At 40.6% G+C, this 22,185-nt stretch overlaps 1 protein-coding gene across 1 annotated transcript; it reads right to left on the reverse strand.

The window, feature by feature from the left end:
* Window positions 1-15,047: 15,047 nt before the first annotated feature.
* On the reverse strand, window positions 15,048-18,594 carry fzd10 (frizzled class receptor 10). The gene has a single exon (XM_034118681.1). The coding sequence runs from the start codon at window positions 17,916-17,918 to the stop codon at window positions 16,167-16,169; it is 1,752 nt and encodes a 583-aa protein (XP_033974572.1). The 5' UTR covers window positions 17,919-18,594; the 3' UTR covers window positions 15,048-16,166.
* Between the last annotated feature and the right edge of the window lie 3,591 nt (window positions 18,595-22,185).

Raw genomic sequence — 22,185 nt, forward strand, 5'->3', positions numbered from 1 at the left:
GAGTCCTGGATCCTGAGTCCTGCATCCTATGTCCTGGATTTCGAGTCGTGGCTGAACCGGTCTCTGCGGTCCTGCCTGACTCTCATCATACTACTTCCCTGATGGCTCCCACAGGATTGTTGACATCCTCGTGGATTCATCTTCTGATTATAGACACATGCATTTCCAAACATTTGGACTACCTATGTTGTAAATGTATTATCTCTTCGATTTACAAACGGCATCTATTGCACGTCTGTCCGTCCTGGGAGAGGGATCCCTCCTCTGATGCTCTCCCTGAGGTTTCTCCCATTTTCCCCTTTAAACTGTGGGGTTTCTTTGGAAGTTTTTCCTTGTACGATGTGAGGGTCCAAGTACAGAGGGTGTCGTATTGTCATACTGATATTCTGTACAAACTGTGAAGTCCACTGAGACAAATGTAACATTTGTGATATTGGGCTATATAAATAAACATTGATTGATTGATAAAGTGATAAAAACGGATGATGTTTATCTGATTGTTTTATCTGCTATTTTGTTTTAGTTTTTTTACTTATTGGGTTCTCTTATTATGAATAACGTGTGCATACTTAGTCATTTTGTAAATGTTTTAAGTCTATTCTCCTTACTTTATCTGCACTGCTGTCGTAATAATGTACATTTCCCCCCGCAGGACAGGGAAATAAAGGAATTCTGATTCTGATTTGATTGAATCATACTGTACCTTTGAAATCTAAAATAATATAAAAAAGTATAGTGGATTAAGTGAACACATCTGATCCAGCCAACAGCTAGATATTAGATGAAAGCTGATCATCTCCATGACAACTGAGTAAACTGCATCCGTTAAGGGAGATGCAGTTAAAAAACAAAACATGTGTAAATGGATGTTGGGCTTATTTCGAATGAATTTATAATTTTTATTCTGAATGACCTTGCTATGTTATTGGATAGGAAAGTGATTGCAGGGAATAATACAACGTTATTGTTGTTATTTTAGTTTTTTCATTCAAGAAATCACACACTTTGCTACATAAATCAAAACACTAACTCGGTTCACACATTATCCTCATCATAGCTTTCCAAATAGAGAGCATTTCTTTTCATAAATTGTTCAACCCCTTATCTATACTTCCTGTAAGCCTGAGTGCCAAGGACATATCCCATTCAGGTTCCTTTTATTTGGCAAATATAGTTTCCTGTTCATTTGATAACAAAACCCCCTGACTGGCCTTGACTTGTTTGAAGATTATTTGTGCATACACATACAGGAAATCTGTGCCTTAGAAGGATTTAATTCAATAGGCGTGGGCATGTCTACTGAATAAAGTAAAGGTAGAAAGTAATACAAATGTAAATTGGCTGTCACTTCACTTGCTTTGATCGGAAGTTATTGACTGTTGCGTGCATTTTTTTCAAATGTTGTTTTTGTGAATATGCACGGTGTGATCAAACACTGGGCTTTTCCTTGGAGAGACAGGGGGTAAAGACAGCAGAAGAAGAAGGATGAGGAGGCCCGTGCTGACCACAGCAGAGCCCCCTCGGAGGCAGCCGCAGTGAGAATGCCATGTGATCCCTGAAAAGTCAACAAGGGTTGGTCCACAGCTGGGCTGCAGGAGAACAGAAAGCAGACACGTAGCAACACCCTCCTGCTGAGAGCAGCCGGTATACGGAGGACTCACCGCCTGCCTCTGCATCCTCTGCATCTACTGTAGTCGTCTCCCTCTGAAATGTGAGCAGACAGCGTGAGGATTCAGTGTCATTGATTCACAAGAAATTCCTATTTTTAGCACTCATTTAAATGTTCATAAATGTTGGGATACCCTTATACTCGTGCATTTTGATTCTACAACGATACACACCATCAACCGATGCAAACTCACAATCCATCTCCTCTGTGTCAGAGAGCCTCGGCACAATGGGAGCCCTGCAGATTTAATTTAAGATTAAGTTGCCTTCTGCATCACTGAAACTTTCTGGGGGTTTGAAGTTGAAATCGCTGTGGTTATGCTTCTCTTTGTCCGAAGCATTGGTTTGAACAAAGGTGCAGCGAAGCATCAGCGGCAAATAATCTAATAAGCGCAATGTGGGAATAAAGCAGAGGGGAGTGAGCATCAAAGGCAACCAGGCACAGCATGACTGGCATCGGTCTGAACTCCCAACCTAGGACACTCAGCATGCTCTTCAGCAAACACCCCCTTTAGACCAGTCCTGGGCAGTAATTAAAACCATCATTCCCACTGCCTCTGTATCTCATTAGCCACAGGACCCCGGGCTTTCATCCTTGCTTGTCCAAAAATATCACAACTCCACACCAGCAAAGATGAGTCCAACACAACCTAAACACCCGTCTGTGACATCTTTGAGCTGAACAGAGCGGTATCTAACTATCATCCAACTCCAAAGAACAGTGGGAGATCACACGAGCCTCTCTATTCATGTCCACTGTAATTATTATTGCCCCTAACAGAGATGATTTGGAGGGAAACCGTCACCCTGCTGTTGGTTGATTACATCTACCTGTGCAGGAATAAATACAGAAGAGTAACCTGAACGTTACTGTCACATTTGCACTGCAGGGAACAAGGCGGATAAGGCTGTTTTCAGCTGCAAACATCAACCAGTGTTTGTGACTAAAACCCATTAAAAAATGAGGACAAACGGATACATTTGAAGCTCCTACAGTACGCATTCACGATCAAAGGCAGGATTTGAAGTGGGCGAGTATCAGTTGCAGTGGTCAGATTCAGTTATTTGGCTATAGATAAAAAGAAACTCTTCTTCCCATGTTTAATTCAGTATGAGCCATGACTAACTCATGTAATGTACTGGGCCTCTGAAGTCAATCGAAGGCTTCTTCTCGCTCAGCTGCGGACCGAAATGAATGTGTCACTGTCTTTCGAACGGGATGCAGGTCAGGGAAATACATTAGGAAAGATTTATTTCATTTCCTGGTAGATCTGTTTTTTAACAGCAGGGCAGAGCTTTACTAAAACCCTAATTCACTGTATTTTATTAACCTACTTGGCGTTACTTCCAGGCTATGTTTGAGCTTTCCAAATGACAGCAAGAGAGCTAGATAGGAGCATTGTTGTGTTTATTTAAAAAAAAAACAATGCCCTCTCTGTCTTTCAAAAGCTACTTCTGAAGCCCATAATAAGTTGATTGTGTCATGAACCGCAAAAGTTAAGCAGAAACAGTGGGAGAGTCCTTTAATTAAAGAGTTCATTAGCAAAAGTGTTGCTAATTTATTATTTAATTTATTTTACATTTCTCCATTGAAGAGTTGCAAAATAGTGGTAGAGCAAAGATGCCCCACCCAAACATTTAAAGCAGCAGATGTCTGTTCCTAAAGATTGCTGTTACATTGCCCTGACAAACATGCCAACCACCCCTCCTCCTGCTGCCCAAGTATGTGTGTGTGTGTCTGTTTGTGTGTGTGTGTGCATGTGTCTCCCCATTGTTTGTCCAAGAAGAGCCTCTGATCTTTCAATGACACAAAGACTTGTGAGATGAGGATGAGCCCTCAACCTTTGTCAACATCCAGTTAGGATCCGCAGCTCTTTTAATAACAGCGGCACATTATTTATGCGAGTGTTTGCTCAAAAAGGCCCTGATGCCACAAAAACCTTTATAGACCGACTCCCCATTTCCTCCTCAGTGCCATTATGAGTCAGTCGAAATTAAAACCCAGCCACCACAAGCTGGTTCTAAGCCAAATTCTGCTAACTGACTCTCTCCCGCTCTGTTTCTTTGAGAAGCCTTTGATGTTAGCAGGGGGCTTTTGCACTTGCAGTGATGGTAACGAATGATACTTTAAGCGATTCTTTTTTATCCGGCAAGCTTAATGAAAGATTAATGGGTTTGATATTTTCCCTTGTTTATAGGCTACTTTATTCAAAAAGTAAGCCGTGGTCCTTGGAACCTGTTAAAAGCTTCTCTGTAATGATTGTATGGATCATTCAAAGTCCCATTATGGTCTTTAGCTCCAAACGCAATGAGAAGTGTTGATTGTCTTCTTAGCAACATTATCTTTACATAGAAAGCATTGACCTTGAGTGCCGCGCCTACAACTTGGCTGATATTTATGGAGCATATTGCAGCCGCGGCGGAGATATGTTCATTTCCATATGTCCTCATTCGGTGGGAGACTCACAATTTCACTCTATTTCACAGCTCAAAGGATAAATTGACTTCGACTCAGTGGAATTTGTGGGGAAAGTCTATAGATATTGATTGTTGAACAGAAAGTATAATGGAGGATTTCATGAGAGAGACAAGAGGCAATGTACAGCTGACTGCCAATCAGAAAAAAACATTCTTATATTCTAGAAGTCTCAGTTCATCTGACGTCATGTCCTTTAATAACTGATTATATTTAGTTTATTGTTGTTGTTGGTAAATATTCAGATCTAATGTCTGGCAACTTAAAATATTACAAACCACAACGGCCCATGCTGTATGTAATGGTGCGATTGTTGTTAGTAGTCCTTCTCTTAAATGATTCAGTAATTGTTCGTAAGCTACACTTACTTCTAATACCCTATCACATTTAGAGTTTGAATAATTTCCTCTAATTTTATTTAAGATCTTGAGAATTCTTATCCCCTATGGAAAGCGATACGATCATGATCAAAGACTTCCTCTAGTTAATGCACTGTATTTGGCTGATCAAGCGTTTTTGGTGCTTTTATTGGATGTATTCAATGGAGGTCTTTTCCATTGTGAATACAATGAGGATCATACACCAGTGATATCTACATGAATGAAAGCTATTTTTTAATAAGGTGAGAAAGATTTACAAATATGAAGTTTCTTTCTTGGTTAAGGTTATTTTTGGGTTTGTTTGTTTTGTAAAAAGACAATGATTTTGAAGTGCAAGTGTCTTTAGAACAAGAAAGAGATCATCAGACCTTTAAGCAAATGCTCAAAAACATCCTGAAAGATGGAAGTAGTGATTTGATTATAGAGCGATACAGTACGTAGTGATGTCACTATGTTACAGAAGTAAACAAAGGAGTCCAATGGAGGCATTTTAGGCAGGGGGGAGTGTGTGGGAGAGAAACCACCTCTGGAGGGAACTTTGGGATTTTACCCTTTGCACCCCATTAACATGCACAAAAAACTACATAATACACTATAAGAAAGGGAAAACCGCAAAAAGCACAATAGTAAAACTTAATTTTTGCTAATATTTTACGAGGAAATAAATAAATAATCACATTTGGCATACCTCAAGAATATACACAATACATTTACGTTAGTCTTAATAATGTTAACACAACCTAACCTTAATCCATCTGTTATGAAATTTGCTTGGCAGATGCCCTAGTTCAAAATGAGAGCAAACTTTTCTATGGATGTTAACAGACTATGTAAGGCTTGTTGAAGCCTAGCAGATTGCCAGAGGCCTTTTACTACTGAAGCAGTTGATGATCACTTGCAGCCCCCGTTCAAGAGGAATGAAGAGTCAGCAGTCAATGATGGTATAAAACAGTCAATACAATAGGTTGTGACTCATATCAACCACAAGAGGTCCTTGAGCATACAATCACAAATTTGCACAAAAATATAAGACTAATGGATTTGATTAAACGCAAGATTAGCTGTGAAAAAACAGACACACACACACACACAGGACCAACTGCATGATTTCCCAAGTGGCTTACACCTGGCGAAGATTATAATAAGAACCGATGTGGTGGTGATCTAGTGGTCTTCATGTCCGAAAATACACAACATTTTATCTAAACGTTAATGATGCATGTTTGTTGTACGAACGCAGGATCATCCATATAATCCAGAGTAAAGAGCTGAATTACATAGGAAAGACTTTATGAACGAATTGACTTTAATCTTAAAAAAAAAAAATCCCACTAACCACGGTGTTAAACTGAATACCAGGTTCAAGACATCTGCTTGAGTGGAGATTATTGCTCAAATAAAACATGGAAAGATCCGGTCCATGCTATGACGCTGGTTGTGACGCATTTTCGAGAGAATCTTACATTTCCCTTCAAATGGAGATCAAAACAAGAAGAGTGGCATAGATCCACATCAGCAGTCACAACCATTATTTCCTGTGGTCTGGCGCATACTGTTTAAATGTGTACAGGATGAAGGAGTGTGGTGTAATCAGAAACCCAAAGACCCACAGTAGAGGACTTCACTATAGTCAGAGCCACGGCCACAGGAAGGATGTGAACCCTGAGAGACAAACTGCAAGTGTGTGTTTGGCTGTGTGGGAGCGTTGAGTGAAAGAAAAAAGAAGGAACAGAAGAGACTGAGGGGGAGAGCATTTAGGAGGGAACAGTATGTTTCTGAGTGTCAAGGCCTCCTCTGGACCTGAGGCTATAGTAGTCTTTCTCTCTTTACTTTCTCTGCCTCTCTCCCCCTCTCTCCAACCTCTGTGATTTATGCCGAACTTCTGTAATTACAGTGCCAACCGCAGCAGCCGTCAGGTTCAGATAGGGTGAAGCACAGACATGCCCCATCACCTGAGAGCAGCCACTCGCCAGCTCTACTGTTAAATACAGCTGCAATTTTCCCTTCAGCCTAATCTCCTTGACATTGGCTCTAGGAACATATTTGTGTGACAACAAGACCCCACAGCGCCAGACATCAGTCAATTGTTTCCCATTACGAGACACATTAAGGTTATGAAAAACCTTATGCTCTGGGAGGGAATCAAATGAATGTCTGTTGATTGATTTTTGCTCTTATCAGTGAGCTTTACTTAATTTGACTGTGGTCCATTACTATTAAAGAAGACGGATACAAAAGTAGCTCAGAGTAATAATGTACATGACACCAGCTCTCTTGGGGCAACAGTCCTCCAGCTGTGGTTTGAAATATGATTGGCAGTTACTTGGACTTCTCAGACTACAGTGTATTCATTACCTGACCAGACATTTTATTGGATATAAAACCCCCTTTCAGATCCCAAGACAGAAGGGAAACATATCTGTTGCCATGTATTTTCGGAAGAGAAGTCTTTGGATTTTCAGAGTCGGCTCTTCTTTACACTGTATATGTATGGGGATGTCCATGACACACCAGGCATTGTCAGTGGACAGAAAGCGCTCTTTGGCAGCCCCCTCGGTGAAGCAGCACGATAGAAAGTCAGAGAAAGAAAAGAAAGAGAGGAAGAAAGAGAGAATGAGCCCACATGAGTGTGACATAGTGCTGCCGGACTGATTTGCTCACCATGACAACCGTGCAGAGGGAGGAGTGGAGCCGGGGGACCCCCTGGCTTTTCGGCCCGGCACAATACGGAGAGGCATGGCTGTCTTAACCCCGGTGACATCCCTGTTGTCAGCGGGTCAAATCCTTGAATATCAATGTACTGACTCAGTGCCCCTTGCAGTGGTCCTCAAAAGTGTCCGACTCACATAAGAAGCTCTGGCTGTCCTCTCTGACCTCTCCTGACCTGCTTTCAGACCAGAAAGACTGATTCCTCAGGGTTAAACAACACTTAATCGGCACACACGCATTCCTGCTTCCAGTTGAAAGTCAGCCCATTATTTCTTGTCTGCTGGAGCAGTGATTCCCAACCAGAGGTACTTTTACCCCAGGGGAGACTCCTGCTGCTGCCTGGGGGTTTGAGGAAAGATAGTGGAGTAGCTCAGCTGATTTAAAGTAATAATATGTATATTATGATTTAATTAAATAATGTAGTGCTTCAGTATTTTATATTTGGTAAACGTATTGCCACAGTAAAAACAAGAAGCTACAATAAGCTGACTACACAGACAACTCCTACTGACTCTTTGCAAGGATTAAACACATTAAAGCCATATTTTCCCATAAAGATTGGATTAGACAACATGTGAAAGTAGTCAGCTTAAAGTACTAAACACATGGCTTAAATTGTTAGCTAAACATAATAAATATATGGTTTGAATTGTTAGCTTAAAGGAATAGATACTGATTCAAACAAAGGGAACATACGCAGTTAGTAAGTAAGTCAATTAATTTTCATATTAAGGCAACTAAAGGATGTGGTTAGGTTGAATAAAATATGTTAAGGGCTAAAATAGCTACATAAAGTGGTGAAGTTTTGTGACAGATAATTCAACATTTGGGTTGAAAAACACACACATACAAGTTGTATTTGGATGAGGGCGAAAAAGATTATTCATCACTGTGTTAGAATTTGTTTCGAAAGCAGACAGCACTAACTATATCATTCATAAAGACAAAACTAATTGCTGTATTACAAACACTCCCAGTACAGGCCACAACCAGAGCAGCATTCCTACAGCAGCAACACCCATCAGCTCAATCCCCATCTACATTTAGGCATGTGTTTCCGGCCTAATAGAGCACTGATCCTTTCTTTCCTTTGAAGAGAAAAAGAACAGAGGCTTGTCTTCATGTTGTTTTGTGTATCCAGCCATGTTTGTTCAAAGTGTTGTCCTGACCTGAGGCAATTATCAAACAGAGGTACATTTAGTTAATTTCCAAGTCAGCCGATCATGCTTATTATACTCTGTTTACCCTGTACTCATGAGCATAATGTGCAGGTGTTGTGCAGTAAAAAATGTGAACACATAGTTTGCATGCTTTTGTGGAACACCCTAACCACAAAGAGTGCAATGGCATGCCTTTGACTTGGGCTTCTCTTGTACTTAAGACAGCTGTTTTATGGACTACAATTTTTTTATGCTGGCTACGCAACATCTGTTGTTGAAGACTTTGACATGAATAATAAAGTAAATCTTTGGAAACTTTCCTAACCCATCGTACTGTAACTATAAATACAAGTGCCTCTTATTAAAGTGTTGACAAGTTTACGAATATAAACAAACCTCGGGCCGCCTCAAGCCACACATCAAAAGCTCAGGAAAAACATCTCAGTGTGAAATAGTGCCTCAAAACCAGCAAGGCACTATGTAAACAAAGACAGTGGTGGGGCATCCGTGTTGGTTGTCATACTGCAATCACAGATTTAAGTGGGCTGTTATTTTCCACTCAGGCCAGATAGGTGGGTCCTGACCTCTTCTCAGTGTAGATTAACCGCTGCTGCCATCACTCCCATTACTATTATCAGGACCAGACAATCTGGCCCGCCACCAGTGTCCGGGAAACACAGATTCCTTTGCCATGTTATAGCTTGATTACTCAAAGGAACATGTGCACTTGTATCAGATACAGTCACAAAATCCAACAATAGAGTCATTTATCATCTCCTCGACTGTTCCTCGATACTTACCCCAAATTGCTTCCAGTCCTGTCACTGCAAAAAGCAAGCTGGAAGCAAAATGGGACATTGTGTTGGACCGCTGTAGACCGACACATGTTATTTATTGTGTGTGCCCATTCCTATTAACTTGATGCCTCAAGAAAGAAAAAAAAAAGACTCTGCAAGCTGTGGGGATCGTTGTCATACTGAAGAGAATGTGGAAAAAACCTGTAAAGTAAAAACACAAGTAAGCTGACAAACATTAGAATTGTGTTACCTTGTATTTTTCCAACATATAAAGACAACATACCTAAAGTGTGGATATAAAGTAAACACCACAGCTGACTTTATCAGTTTTTGCTTGATTCTTCCTGGCGTCATCGTGGGTTGTCGTGTTCATGCATTGGAATGAAGATCTCAAATACAGCTTTTTGTGCTGTTTTCAGTGGTGGATCAAGTAAAGCATTTGCATACAATTTTAGCATACTTGTACTTAATGGTAAAAATGTGCTTAGCAAAAAGATTGCAAACACTGGGAAACAGCAGGACTGGTTCTGTACAATGGGAACAAATATACATTCAATCTTTATGCTAAGCTAAGTTAACCAGCTACAGGCCGTGGCTTCAAATCAATTGTAGCCTACCAAATTGGGGTTTATTGGTCTAAGTTCTGGGAATTAAATTAAAATAACCAAATGCAAATGCTAATAAGCTCCACCTTGACTATAGTAAACACTACTTTCATGTTAATATGTCAGTGATACTAATGCATTTCTATAATTATAATAATATAAATTACTCAAGGGACATTCTTCTGCATAATGAGGATATGAGTTTTAAATGTGGTGATTTCAGTTTATTATGATGATGATGATACTTCTAAGAAAATATTCTATCATTAAATTGCATTGAACATTTTCTGTTGCAAAGTTAAATGTCCATAATTAGGGGGTTGATGTATATTATCTGCCAGCATAGGTTGCATTGTGTTTTTTTAGTGTAGATTTCCACACACAATTGTTAAATTCTTCTTAAAGTTAACATTAAATGGATATTAGTAGTAGCGCTAAGGTATTTTGCTGTCCATCGAATTTATGTTAAAATAGTCAAATGTCTGCATACAGTATATTCTGCCAGCAGGGCCAGGATGTTTTCTCCAAGTTTATCTGACAGCTGATTGTGTAGTTTCCTTTCATGTTCTCCCCCTCTGTGCCATCTTTCTCTGTTAAGTTTGCTGAGACTGTCTTTGAACCACGGGTATTTTCTCCCAGCGGTGTTCATGGGGCCTGCCAGATCCATCATCATCCCTCTGCCTCTGTCTATCCCTCTATAGCTCCTATACTGTCTATAAACTCACCACTCAAAAATATATACACATGTAGACAGTCTCCTGTTGTGCGCACGCTCTCCACTCCACCATCAATCCTGTCACTGCATTCAAAACATCTCTAGAAAAATGCCACTTACATGTGACAGTGTAGGTGCACATACACACACAAACACACATTCACTGACACACACATGTAGTTGAATACTTGTGTGTGCTTATGAGATGTAATTTTTGAATTCATTACATTTCTACAGCAAGTCACTGCATCTGAATTTCTGGACGTGAGCATAAACAAGATTGTTGTTGTTGTATATGTGCGGGGGTGTCTCTGAAAATGTCCGCCAACAAAGGAATGCCGCCCCCCTCCCCACTCCTGTAACTCTGCTGTGTTTATGATGATGAAATATGATCACAGCTCTTTGCAGTGTGGATTAGGAAGGTGGCAGATTAGAGTCTGCTGCTATAATCACCATGGAGAAACCCTTGCTTCTAGCTGATACCAGACGATTCACATATCTACAACCACACAAGTCCTTGCCTTCTCAGTCACTATGCACATGGATGCTCTGAAAATGTTGAATGTTTGATATCATTCATTTTGATGGTACAAAACATGTACATCATGATCTACTTACGTATTCCCTTTCTTGAAACAAGTCAAATGAGAAGATTAATACCACTCCATCATGTATTTTTGTCAAAACAGCTAACCTGGCTTTCATCCAAAACAAAATCTTAACTTTAGAGGTGCTGTTACCTTTGGGCCTAGCTTTCCCCCCTATATGCTAAGCTAAATGTACCATTTGTTGGACTCACTTTGTTTTTAGCATATAGACATGGGAGTGTTTTCATTTCAGTTTGATAACAAAATCAGCAAATTTCAATTCTCACCTGTTGATTTTTCTTTCAGGTAATAGAACAACAAGCATTACAAAGTAAGTGTATAGTAAGAGATGCTGTTTATGCCTGAAGTAAGGTTAAATCTTGATGAGATTGTTTGGACTGATAATGTCAACAATCTTTCACCTGTAATCCAATTTTCATATTTCTTACAGTATATGCACTGCATATCAGTTTCCCATAGAGGTATTACTCTTTAGAAGAAAAAAGATTCTAATTGTAAAAGGTAGTTAACTCTAAGAAACTATCTTTGATGATTAGCGGCCATATATTATTCTACTCATCTCTCATACAAGTAGTTTGCCAGCTATCAGCTTGCATGCTTTCACTTGCATTAAACCACACAAGCCAAAATCTGTGAAAGAAGAGAGTGAGGCTTAGGGGAGGAGACTAGCATACAAAGAACAATGTCTGAAAAGTAGCAGGAGTTGCCATGCTCTTGTCTGTCTGATGTTGCATTCAGCCTAACTAGTCCTCTGAGGAAGCGGCCGCTGCCCTGCTTGTATGCAGGGGGAGTGTCTGTTTGCACAGGTCTCTGTCAGTTAACACTAATCTGCCTGATCTCCACCTCAAAGTCACTAACTTCTCCACATGCAAATAAACATATTCAGTCCTCTTTCAAACCAAAGCCACTATCAAACACTTGTTTGATCAGCAGAGGGCCTGCGAGGCAGTTCATTATGCATTCGAAAAAAGGTGCCCTGCCCCCGCCTTGCAGGGAGTAAACTCATTGTTGCCAGGTTTTTATGTAATTACTCTCACCTTCAGCGGTGGCTGGGAACAATCAGCAGACTGGTGTGTGTGTGTGTGTGTGTGTGTGTATCTGTGTGTGTCTGTGTGCTGTAAGCATGGCCTGTTACTGCATATTGGGCATACAGTACTCGTACAATGCCCTAGATTCTTTGCTATATAGATACATTCAAAATAGAAGCCCACCCACACCTCCTTCAACCATAATCCTCAGAACTCTGGATGTATGTACCAGAAGAACTTGAGGGAAGAATGGGTGCTTTCATTGCATTCTCTGATAACACTTTGGTCTGTGAAACTTGCAGCTCTCCCTGTAAAGTTTTGTTCTTCCTCTCTCAAGTTACTTCTTAAGCAGGAAAACAAAGATATTTTCATTTGTGATGAATTGTTCTATTCTATATATAATTATTATATCTGATAGAGCCAAAGGAGGCAGAAACCTCATAAAAGGGCGACACATTCATATTTAGAGCGGCTGTCTAATAAGAGAAACAATTACCAAGAATGGGTATGGGTCTAGCACATTACAAGCATTCATACTTGTTGGAAAAACCCACCCACCCCCCCAGCGCTGGCCAAATTCCTTTGTGTTTATGTTGAGTGTATGTCATGTATGAGTTTTTGACATTGAGAGGCTAAGCATTGCTTTCCAAACAGACAGGTCTGAACTAGTAAACAGGTGCTGCTGGAGCAGCTGAGGATGAGGACATGGGGCGTCTCCACAAAGCCTGATCAAAGAAAGGCTGCCTCAGCCGCCATTCATCCAGGCAACTTGATTTATGTCACTGTGTCAGAGGACTTTATGAGTGTTTGCAAAAACAGCAGACAAAGCTTCACAGGTTCCTGCACCACCCTGCATACAATAACATTGCTTAAAGAAGAAGGTGTAGTCATTTATTGATAGAAAAGTGTAGTTTTAAAGTTTTGACTCGTGATGATGTTCTCTTGCTGCTTTCCATCTGAATTAGCCTTTGACATGCAGAGGAGGCTTACTTGTTCTGTCATCTCAACTCTATGTTTCAATACTGCTTGGTTCCACAAAGACACTTAACATGAGCTCAATTACAGTGTGGAAAGCTGAAAATCCTGGCTTGCTGGCGAACCAGTCAGATTAAATTAAATCAAGTTATAATCAGAGGTTTGATGCTGTTTCAACAACACTGATCCCAGCAGAAGCTCTTTTTGTCAACGAATCATAAGCCAACACAGACATTGCTATCTCCTACTTGGCACTGCAGAAAGAATGAGCAACAGAAAGTGGATGAGTGTGGGCTGACGACGGCATTCGGCCTGTCATCGATGAAACATTTAATGATCATCAACACCAGACAGAAGATGTTTCACTTGGCTCAAAAACTGTGATCTGATGTTATAGGATCTATACTTTGAAAAGCAATAAACACAAGTGAGTCTGATTTAAAAAACAACTTTCTTGCCAGCAATACTTTGCCCTTGCTCTGAGCAGGATTGTTTCCTTTGAAGAGAGCAGAAGAAGAAAAGTGAAGGCTGCTTGGCTGAAGAAGCCCTGGAGGGGGGTGGTAACTGTCATTTATATTTACAGCCTTCCCAGACACCTCGGGGGCTGTTATCCAGGTGGCCTCTGTTGAAGCTCTCAGAAGCACTCACACCTTTCTCGCAACTCAGAGTATCAATAGACACTGGCTGACTTTGATTCAGCCACATAGAGGTTGTGAGTCATGTGCTTTTGACTGTTAAAACGGGTTGGGTTGACGCTGGAACTTGAATGCCCTCCGGGATAAAGCATTACTACACTTCTGAAACCTTATTAAACCAGAGAGGACTCTCTAACATAGGTTTTAAACTTTCAAAAAAAGCTTTGAAAGTGAGGCAGATATAAAAGGTAGAAAAGGTTTTGTACTACATTATTCTACAAATATTAAAAAGCATGAATTCATACTTATTATTCTTACACATATATCATTATTCTTGCAAATGTAGTGCTGTCTTGACTCACTTGTACATGTACTTGTACTTGCTCTGACAGCACTGTCAAGACAGAAACAATTGTCATTGCTAAGATTCAAGACTAGACTTGTGGCTCTCAGAAAGTATACCTTAAAGTTGTTGACAGCGTTAGGATCGTTTAACACCAAACATCTTAGGATACCACAAAATGTATTCAGTTTGCTCATGCTTAACAAAGCCGCTTCAGTCAATATGTAACTTCTTCAAATCCAGGCCAGATGTGTCTTTAGAAATGTCACTATGCCGTGCTGATAAGAAGAGAAGAGATGACAGATATTTTGTATTTTTGGTTTGCTGCGATCCCCTTTTCAAAGTCAAACCCCTTCAAACGGTCTAATCCTGTCCTGAATGAGAGCTGGATTATTGTATAACCCCTTCATTGATACGCACCGGCACATGCAACACAGAGAGAGAGAGCAAGAGAGGGAAAGTGGGGGCTACAATGAAGGTGTATATCCACTTCAGCTGAGGCAGTGGGGGAAATAAAAAAAAACATTCAAGTCACTCTCATGTAAACCACAGCTATATCAAATTTGACATTTTAGTTAACAAAACACACTATAAAAGTGTTAATTTGTGTAGTAATTCTGCACAGTTTTAAGGTGCTTCTTCTCATCAAAGTGTGCAAAACTAATAGCCATTAAACAAAAAGTGAATATAATTTACATTGTCATTTTAAACAATAATATGAAACTATATGTATTTGTGACTTTGAGGCCTGAATTTAAACAGCAAATGGGAGACCCTGGACACTCCCTTTTACTAAGTTTGTCCTGTTTTTGCTTCACTGTTAGTTGTCAAGCCACTGGGCATTAACATTCATTTGCCAATATTTCCTTACAAACATTTAAAAACAAGAAGAGGGATTCCGCTTTTTGTGCTTTCTGCGTGTGCTGACTTATAAACCAATGTGTCAAGCATGGTAACAAGCCTTTTTTATATGTAAAAGTGCACATTTTTCCTATAGCAACAATATACAGTGCATGTACAACATTTATAAGCTGATCTGAACTGGTCTTTAATATTATTGTTATAGTAAAAAGTTAGTTTTGTCCCCTTTTGATCAGGTAAACATCTGCATCTCCGTAAATTATATTTAAAGATATTCTTAGTAACAAACATAATGTTAAAACCCAGCTATGACATTCAATAACATTCACAAATTGAGGAAAATTATTTGAATTTTTACGATGTATTAAATTGATTGCTACGAAACTGTGGGTAGCAAAAAGTACAAGTGCTGCAATAGTAAAAAATACAAGCTTTATGCGGCTGTATTAACATAGAGACTCACTCCATTAGATAGAAAATCAACAACATTTTAACACAAAAATACGGCATTACAAACATTTAAAACTAGAACGTTTTATTAATTTTTCTATAAAATCTGAAGTTTTTTGAAATATATACAAATGTTCCCTTGTGCTTTAAAACGGCAAAGAAAAAATATGGGAAACATAACTGCATGTACAAATAACTTTTCAATAATGAGTGCTTGATTAATTTATGACATGGGTTTTCCTCATAATGGGCAGTTCAGAAAGGTCTTTTCAACAGCTGCTCTCACTCCAGTTCAAACATGTATTTCCATTAAAAAGCCTCCAAACACAACACTTATCCTTCTGACCATATGCCTCCATAGTCTGTGGGGTCCTGTCATTGTCTGTAGTCTGTCACTAACAGTATAAGTGTCTTTTTTGCCTGTAAGGAAAACATCTATTGCGCATTATTCAAGTGACCCCATGGCACATCCAAATGGTATATTCCACTCTTTTTGTCTTGGGAAATTAAGATTTTTTTCTCTTTACCAAGTTCCTTAAGTGAATCCAGAAGAATACGTTTTTTTCCTCAAAGAAAGGCAGCTCTTGTTGCATGAGATGGCTCAAGACAAACAAAAAAACCCATGTTGCATTATTTTTAACGCAGTTAACATAAATAAAACATGAACCTTGATTCTTTTGATGGCACTCTGATTACATAGTCTCATTTAGTTAAGGGCTTTACAAGTATGTTTGGGTTTAAACAAAGAGAGCTAGCTCATACACATGTTGGAGGGGGCCGTGTAGGCTCATATTTTGTACTGTGCCCTTTGAGAGATGGGTGAGGTTTGATGTAAGGCCTGCTGCTGGTGAACACACTGGCAGCCTTCCTGCTTGTCCTCTTCTTTAGCTTCCTGCTAAACACGTTCTGCCATGACTGCAGTGTCTTTGAGGTCCAGATCCACATGCCGCTAGTGATGCCCACCACCAGCAGCATGAATATCTTCACCATGAAGATCTCAACGGCGGGGATGGAAGTCTTCATGACGCACTCGTCCGACTCCGGCCCGCTGCTGTTAACACATTTCTGCTCCGCTGCCATGATGCGCCAGTAGTCCATGTTGAGCCTCTCGTAGAAATAGCAGGCGATGACGCAGGTGGCCGGGACGGTGTAGAGCACGGAGAAGACCCCGATGCGAACCATCAGTTTCTCAAGCTTGTCTGTGTTCTCTCCTTCTGTTTTCATGATCTTACGGATGTGGAAGAGGGCAACAAAGCCAGACAGCAGGAATGAAGTGCCAATAATAAGGTAGCAGGAGAGAGGAATAAGCACAAAGCCTGTGAGAGCTTTGACATCCATGCTGCCCACGTAGCAGATGCCCGTCAGCTCATCCCCCGCCACTTTCCTCATCACCAGGATCATGATTGTCTTCACAGCCGGGATGGCCCACGCTGCCAGGTGGAAGTAGCTGCTGTTGGCCTCGATGGCTTCGTGACCCCACTTCTTCCCTGCAGCCAAGAACCATGTGAGGGTCAGGATAACCCACCAGAGAGAGCTGGCCATGCCAAAATAATACAGGATAAGAAAGACAATGGTGCAGCCGGTGCTCTCCAGACCCTCCTGGATAATATACTGGACCCCATTGTCTCTGTCACAGGCTATTCTATCAGCTCCTACAAAAAGTCTTACTAGGTAACCCACAGAGTAAACACAGTAGGACATGGAGAGGAAGATGATCGGCCTCTCAGGGTATTTGAAGCGCTGCGGGTCTATGAGGAAAGTGAGCACAGTGAAGGCGCTGGAGACAAAGCAGAGGATGGACCAGATGGCAATCCACACCAGAGAGAACTGCTTGTCCCCCTGACTCCAGTACACGTCCACTTTGGGGTAGCATTTGGGGGCACATGACTCACTTTTCTCCACATAGTGAAACTTGCCAGGATTGCTGCATGTCTGCTTGCTGATGCTGTCCTTTAAGTGCACATCCTGCCCGCTCAGAGGCCGCTGTGGCCTGTAGTCTGGAGGCTGGGTGTGAGAGACTTTGGGAGGTTCATCTGAGCCGTTGTTGGGCGCCTCCATGCAGAGGTTGTTTGGGTCATTTTTGGTTGGCAGCCGGGAGCAGTCCAGGGAGTCGGGCCAGGGGAAGTTGAATTGTTCCAAGATGGGTGAGCATTTTACCTTTACCTGCTCACACATAACTCGGCATGCTGGGATGGGGTTGGACACCTGCTCCGTGCACATGGGAGCGTACAGTGAACACAGGAAAAATTTGAGATGACTGTGGCATCCAAACTGTATCAGCGTCGCAAACTCCTGCAGCTTTATCGCTGCCTCTTTTTGGTCATCGTGGCCCATGAGATTTGGCATGCGGGTCATGTTGTAGCCAATGTCTTTACACTGGGGGATGCTGATGTGTTGACATCTCCCCTCTCCTGACCAGTCGGGGTCTATTGAGCTAATGGCTGACCCCCCACTGCTCCTCAGGACCAGCAGCACACAGATGAGGCTCAGTTTAGCAGTTGAAAGCATTTTCCCTCTCTTGAATTAAAGAAAATATAGGCCAACTGTTCACCACTAACACATCACACAGGTTTCTCTCATTAAAAAATCAGTGATGAAACCTGGCTGCTGTTTGTGTTAGACAAATGTGACAAATAACTTACAGAACTATCTGGTGCAAGATCCTCGTTTCCACATTTCAGGCTTGCAAGAGTTCAATACAAAAAAAAATCCAACTGTGGTCCGAAAATGTTTTCTCGCTGGAAGACGCGTGCGTTTAGGTCCATGCTTTCAAGCGCTCAGTCTGTGGCTGAAGTGTTGGAGATACTTCTTCAGTCTTTTACACGGTGCATATCAGTCTACTGTGAGTAAAAGAGAATTGAAATGCTTTCCGATTTGTCCTTTTCTTGTTCCCAAAATACTCACTCATCTGTCCTCACGTTTCATGTCACTTTTTCCGGAGTATCAGTCTGAGCAGCAGTGCGATTTCAGTCCTTGTGCGACAACTTGGGGAAAACACACAACAAATAATTTCCTCTAGTCCTTTAAGCCGCTGCTCACAAGGCACCAGTAACAGCGAAGAAGTCAGCAAAATTTGTAAAATAAATATCCTCTGTGATCTTAATAAATGTGTCCCAGAAACGCAGGATTACGCTCCTCCCGTAAGCAGGCAGTTGATGCGTTTGGTGGCAGCGCTCGTCTGAGCTGGTCAGAGCCTCCGTCCCGGTCTAACCTGCCAAAAGATCCGCCTTCAAAGACAGCTACTTTGCATAAGAAAGATGACACTGACACGCGGATTATTTTCAAATCGTGCGGAACAGCCTGTTCATTACAGCAGTTTCAAAGGCTCGCAGCAAACTTCCTTCTTTCTGTTTGTTTGTGCTCAACTGAAAACTTCCACTATAACAGGACAGAGACACAATTTTATGAGAATCCCCAACATGTGCATAATATGCCTCGCAGTGCGCACCAGAACCACAGTTTTGGTTACAACTGATGTTTCGTACATGTAACTGCAGGGCAGGTTTGTACTATTATTTTTTCGCCACTTTGATTGCAATTGCAAAAGCATTTCACATCCCCTTACGAGCAGGCTAAACTAACAAAAAAAATTCACCGTTTTTACTTGTGCAATCCATGCTTATTTTTTTTTTTATAATTACACATTTCCTGTGTTTTGGAACAATGCAACCTCTTTCTTTGAATAGAAGGTCCGAGATGGGCTAAATTGTCCAATCAACATAGATTTGCCATTAAATTAAACTAAGAATACTTTAAGCGAAACAATAATCCAGAGGAAAACTAAATTCATGATGTCGCTTCTTCACTGCTAAATCTTGACTGTACATGCATGGATCTAAGAGCAGAGATGATGCTGTTCCCCAGAGACTTTCACATTGACCAGTGTAGAAAAAGTAATAATAAGGGTGTTAACATAATGTAAAAAAAATGGCATTACAAGTAGAAAAATTATGCAAAATGAAAATGTACCGCAGCACAAAATATACTTTAAGTATTTAAGGAGTATTTATTGTGCAGAATGCCCCCTGTTCAAAGTGTTAGGTTACATTAATATGGTCAAGTAATATTTTTTCGTGTATTAACATGAGCAGCATTTTAATGCCTCAACTGTTTGCAGTGGAACTGATTTGATCTTCTTCATACATTTTATGTTTTATGTTTTCATGAGTTTAAGAACACAGTGGTGTAAAATGTTATAATTCAAGTCAGGCACATACCTCAAATACGTCCTTAAGTCCAGAAGTTGAGTACATTTACTAACTGTACTTACATGCCATCTTCTATCAATGACAACTTCCTGTATGCCCAAATTAATTATCCTTGCCAATTTCCTAGTTTAGAAATATGATTGGAAACCAGAGCTTTCAATATCATGTGATCAAAATGCAGTTTTGTGCAGATAACGTTTTGTAACTAAACTCAATAGAATATGCATCATTGATGCCTCACTAAGCAAGGTGAGTTTATTCACACACATAAGTTATGTGTGTGAATACACTCACCTTGCTTAGTGTTAATGACATAACAACAAGATTATGTATGTAAACAGTTTAAAACAATGGCTTTATTCTGTTCTCAGTTTTTGTTCGTCGACATTGTTGAACGCAGGAGGACAAACACTTGCATTCATTTCCTGCTTTTTTTAAGTGAAGGAAGTAGTACAGCAAACAAATACGAAGGTTGAATTCCTTTGGATCTTTCTCACACATTGGAGAAAGATATTTCTTTAATTGGTTAAGTAAATAAAGTAATGAATCATATTGCTCAACAGCATTCATAAAGCACTGTGCCAAAGGCTATTGTTCTCATGCAGAGAAACCGAAACCACCACTGTTGGGTGGGAAGTGTATAAAGCTTTAGTTCAGCTTCCAGTTTATTTTCTTTTGAGATAATTTGTTATGATTGCACATTGAATCAGTGGATTTTTTTTTGCATTTACCCCATGTTTTTACTTCCTGCGCTATGCCTGCCTCTCATACACCAAGTCAAATGACCATTTGCCCATCAGTATGGATGTGTTATCCTCAATATGTGTCTTAGCCCTATGGTAAACTGTCCGGCATACATCCTGTGTTTTGCAGGGGTAAGGCTCCAACCCCCTGTGACCCTGAACAGGATAAGTGCCCAAGAAAATCAAAAGATGGAGGGGCTTTTATTAGCCTATTAAAGCGAAACAATTCCTGTAGAAAGCTAGCCTATGCAAGACACAGCAGCACAAAAGTAACCTATGTCATAAAATAAACCGAATACGACACATCGACACATAGTCTGCTGCAATAAACGGCACAAGTATACCTTGATGATGTATTGTAGTTACAGTGAGTAAGAACTCCATCTTGGTTTTATATTGCATCTTCCAGTGGAGGATCTGAGTGGCTGAGAGAGTAAAGGTTATGAGGCCTTCTGCCTTTCTTTATGTGTGTGAGATCCTCCAGACCTCACTCACATTACATTGTAAAAAGTGTGTGGTGGTAAGATTTATACTCCAGCCTGGCCATGGTCTTCATCAAGGGTGAAATACTGATCACAAGTAAACAGGAGTGCTTTAGGTCCATTTTTACAAGAGTCACCAAAGTGCTTTTAAAAGTATTTGAGAAATGTGTCCGAGCAAGATGAGAAACCTGGCACCAGCGTGCCTAAATGGTTTAAGCACAGCATATCTCAGTGGTGGCATTTCAGCTGTTAGCGCTCAGTGTGTGCAGCAGGAGCATAAATATAGGGTATGAATACACTTATGAACACAATACCCTCCTCCTATGCAGCACATGTGCTTCTCCATTCCCCTTATCCAGCTGTTAACATTTGAAAGGGTTTGGTCTAAATTCAAGGGAAAAAACATCTATGCTCATCGGATTATATAAAAAAAATGCCAAGGCTAATGGGTTTGTAACAATGGATTTAGCTTGCACACTATTTTATTTTCCTAATGTATACCATTCTTTTAAACTGGCAATCATTTGTGTTATGTTAAAATCTGTTTTGTGGGAAATTCATAATGATATGCAAAACATTTTCCTTTGTCAAAAAAGCCCAGATGTGAAGCAGCATGCATTTGATTTATTCTGACCCCTCACAAAGACAAGGACAACAGCTGACATGCCTGCTCTGGCCCTCCCTCCACTAGACCTTTTATTATGTAGTTGATGTAGAAGTAGAACAAAAAGAGATGACAGCTTTAATGTGAAGAAGAATAATGTAATATCAATGTGTTCACAGATCCAAGGCTAGTTATGCTCTCCATTTACTGATCATCACGCTTCCAGGAAACCCTGTCTGGCATATTTTAAAGCAACTATCTGGCCCTATTATCGCCGCCTTTGGTGTAATAAGGCTGACAAGATAATACTGTCACAGAGTCTAATAAGAAGACACAGTCTACTGGTTTGTTGTAATTCATCGCCTTTGTTCTGTTCTCACTCCTGTCTTTCCTCCTGCCTCCCACTCTTTTAAGATTGTTGATGATATCTCTTTGAAAATGAGAAGAAAATGGGAGGAATCAGGCCTGTTCAGTCTTTAGCATACGTATAGCCTCAGCAGCTACTGTCTCCTTTATGATTTTTTCCCATCTACCACCTCCTGTTTCATATACAGCTCGATTCTATAGCTTACTTCTACTCACACAAGTGCATCACACACAAACACACTCTCACACACAGCAACTTTATCTCATCTTTGCAACCACCACAGTGTGTTGAAGAAAAAGCAGTGCAGCTCCATCTCTGAGAAATCAGCAACTGTGAGATAATTCTGTAACTAATAAAGTGAAAGGGAGGGG

This window comes from Trematomus bernacchii, unplaced genomic scaffold, assembly GCF_902827165.1.
Source record: "Trematomus bernacchii unplaced genomic scaffold, fTreBer1.1, whole genome shotgun sequence".
In the NCBI taxonomy this organism is placed as follows: Eukaryota; Metazoa; Chordata; class Actinopteri; order Perciformes; family Nototheniidae; genus Trematomus; species Trematomus bernacchii.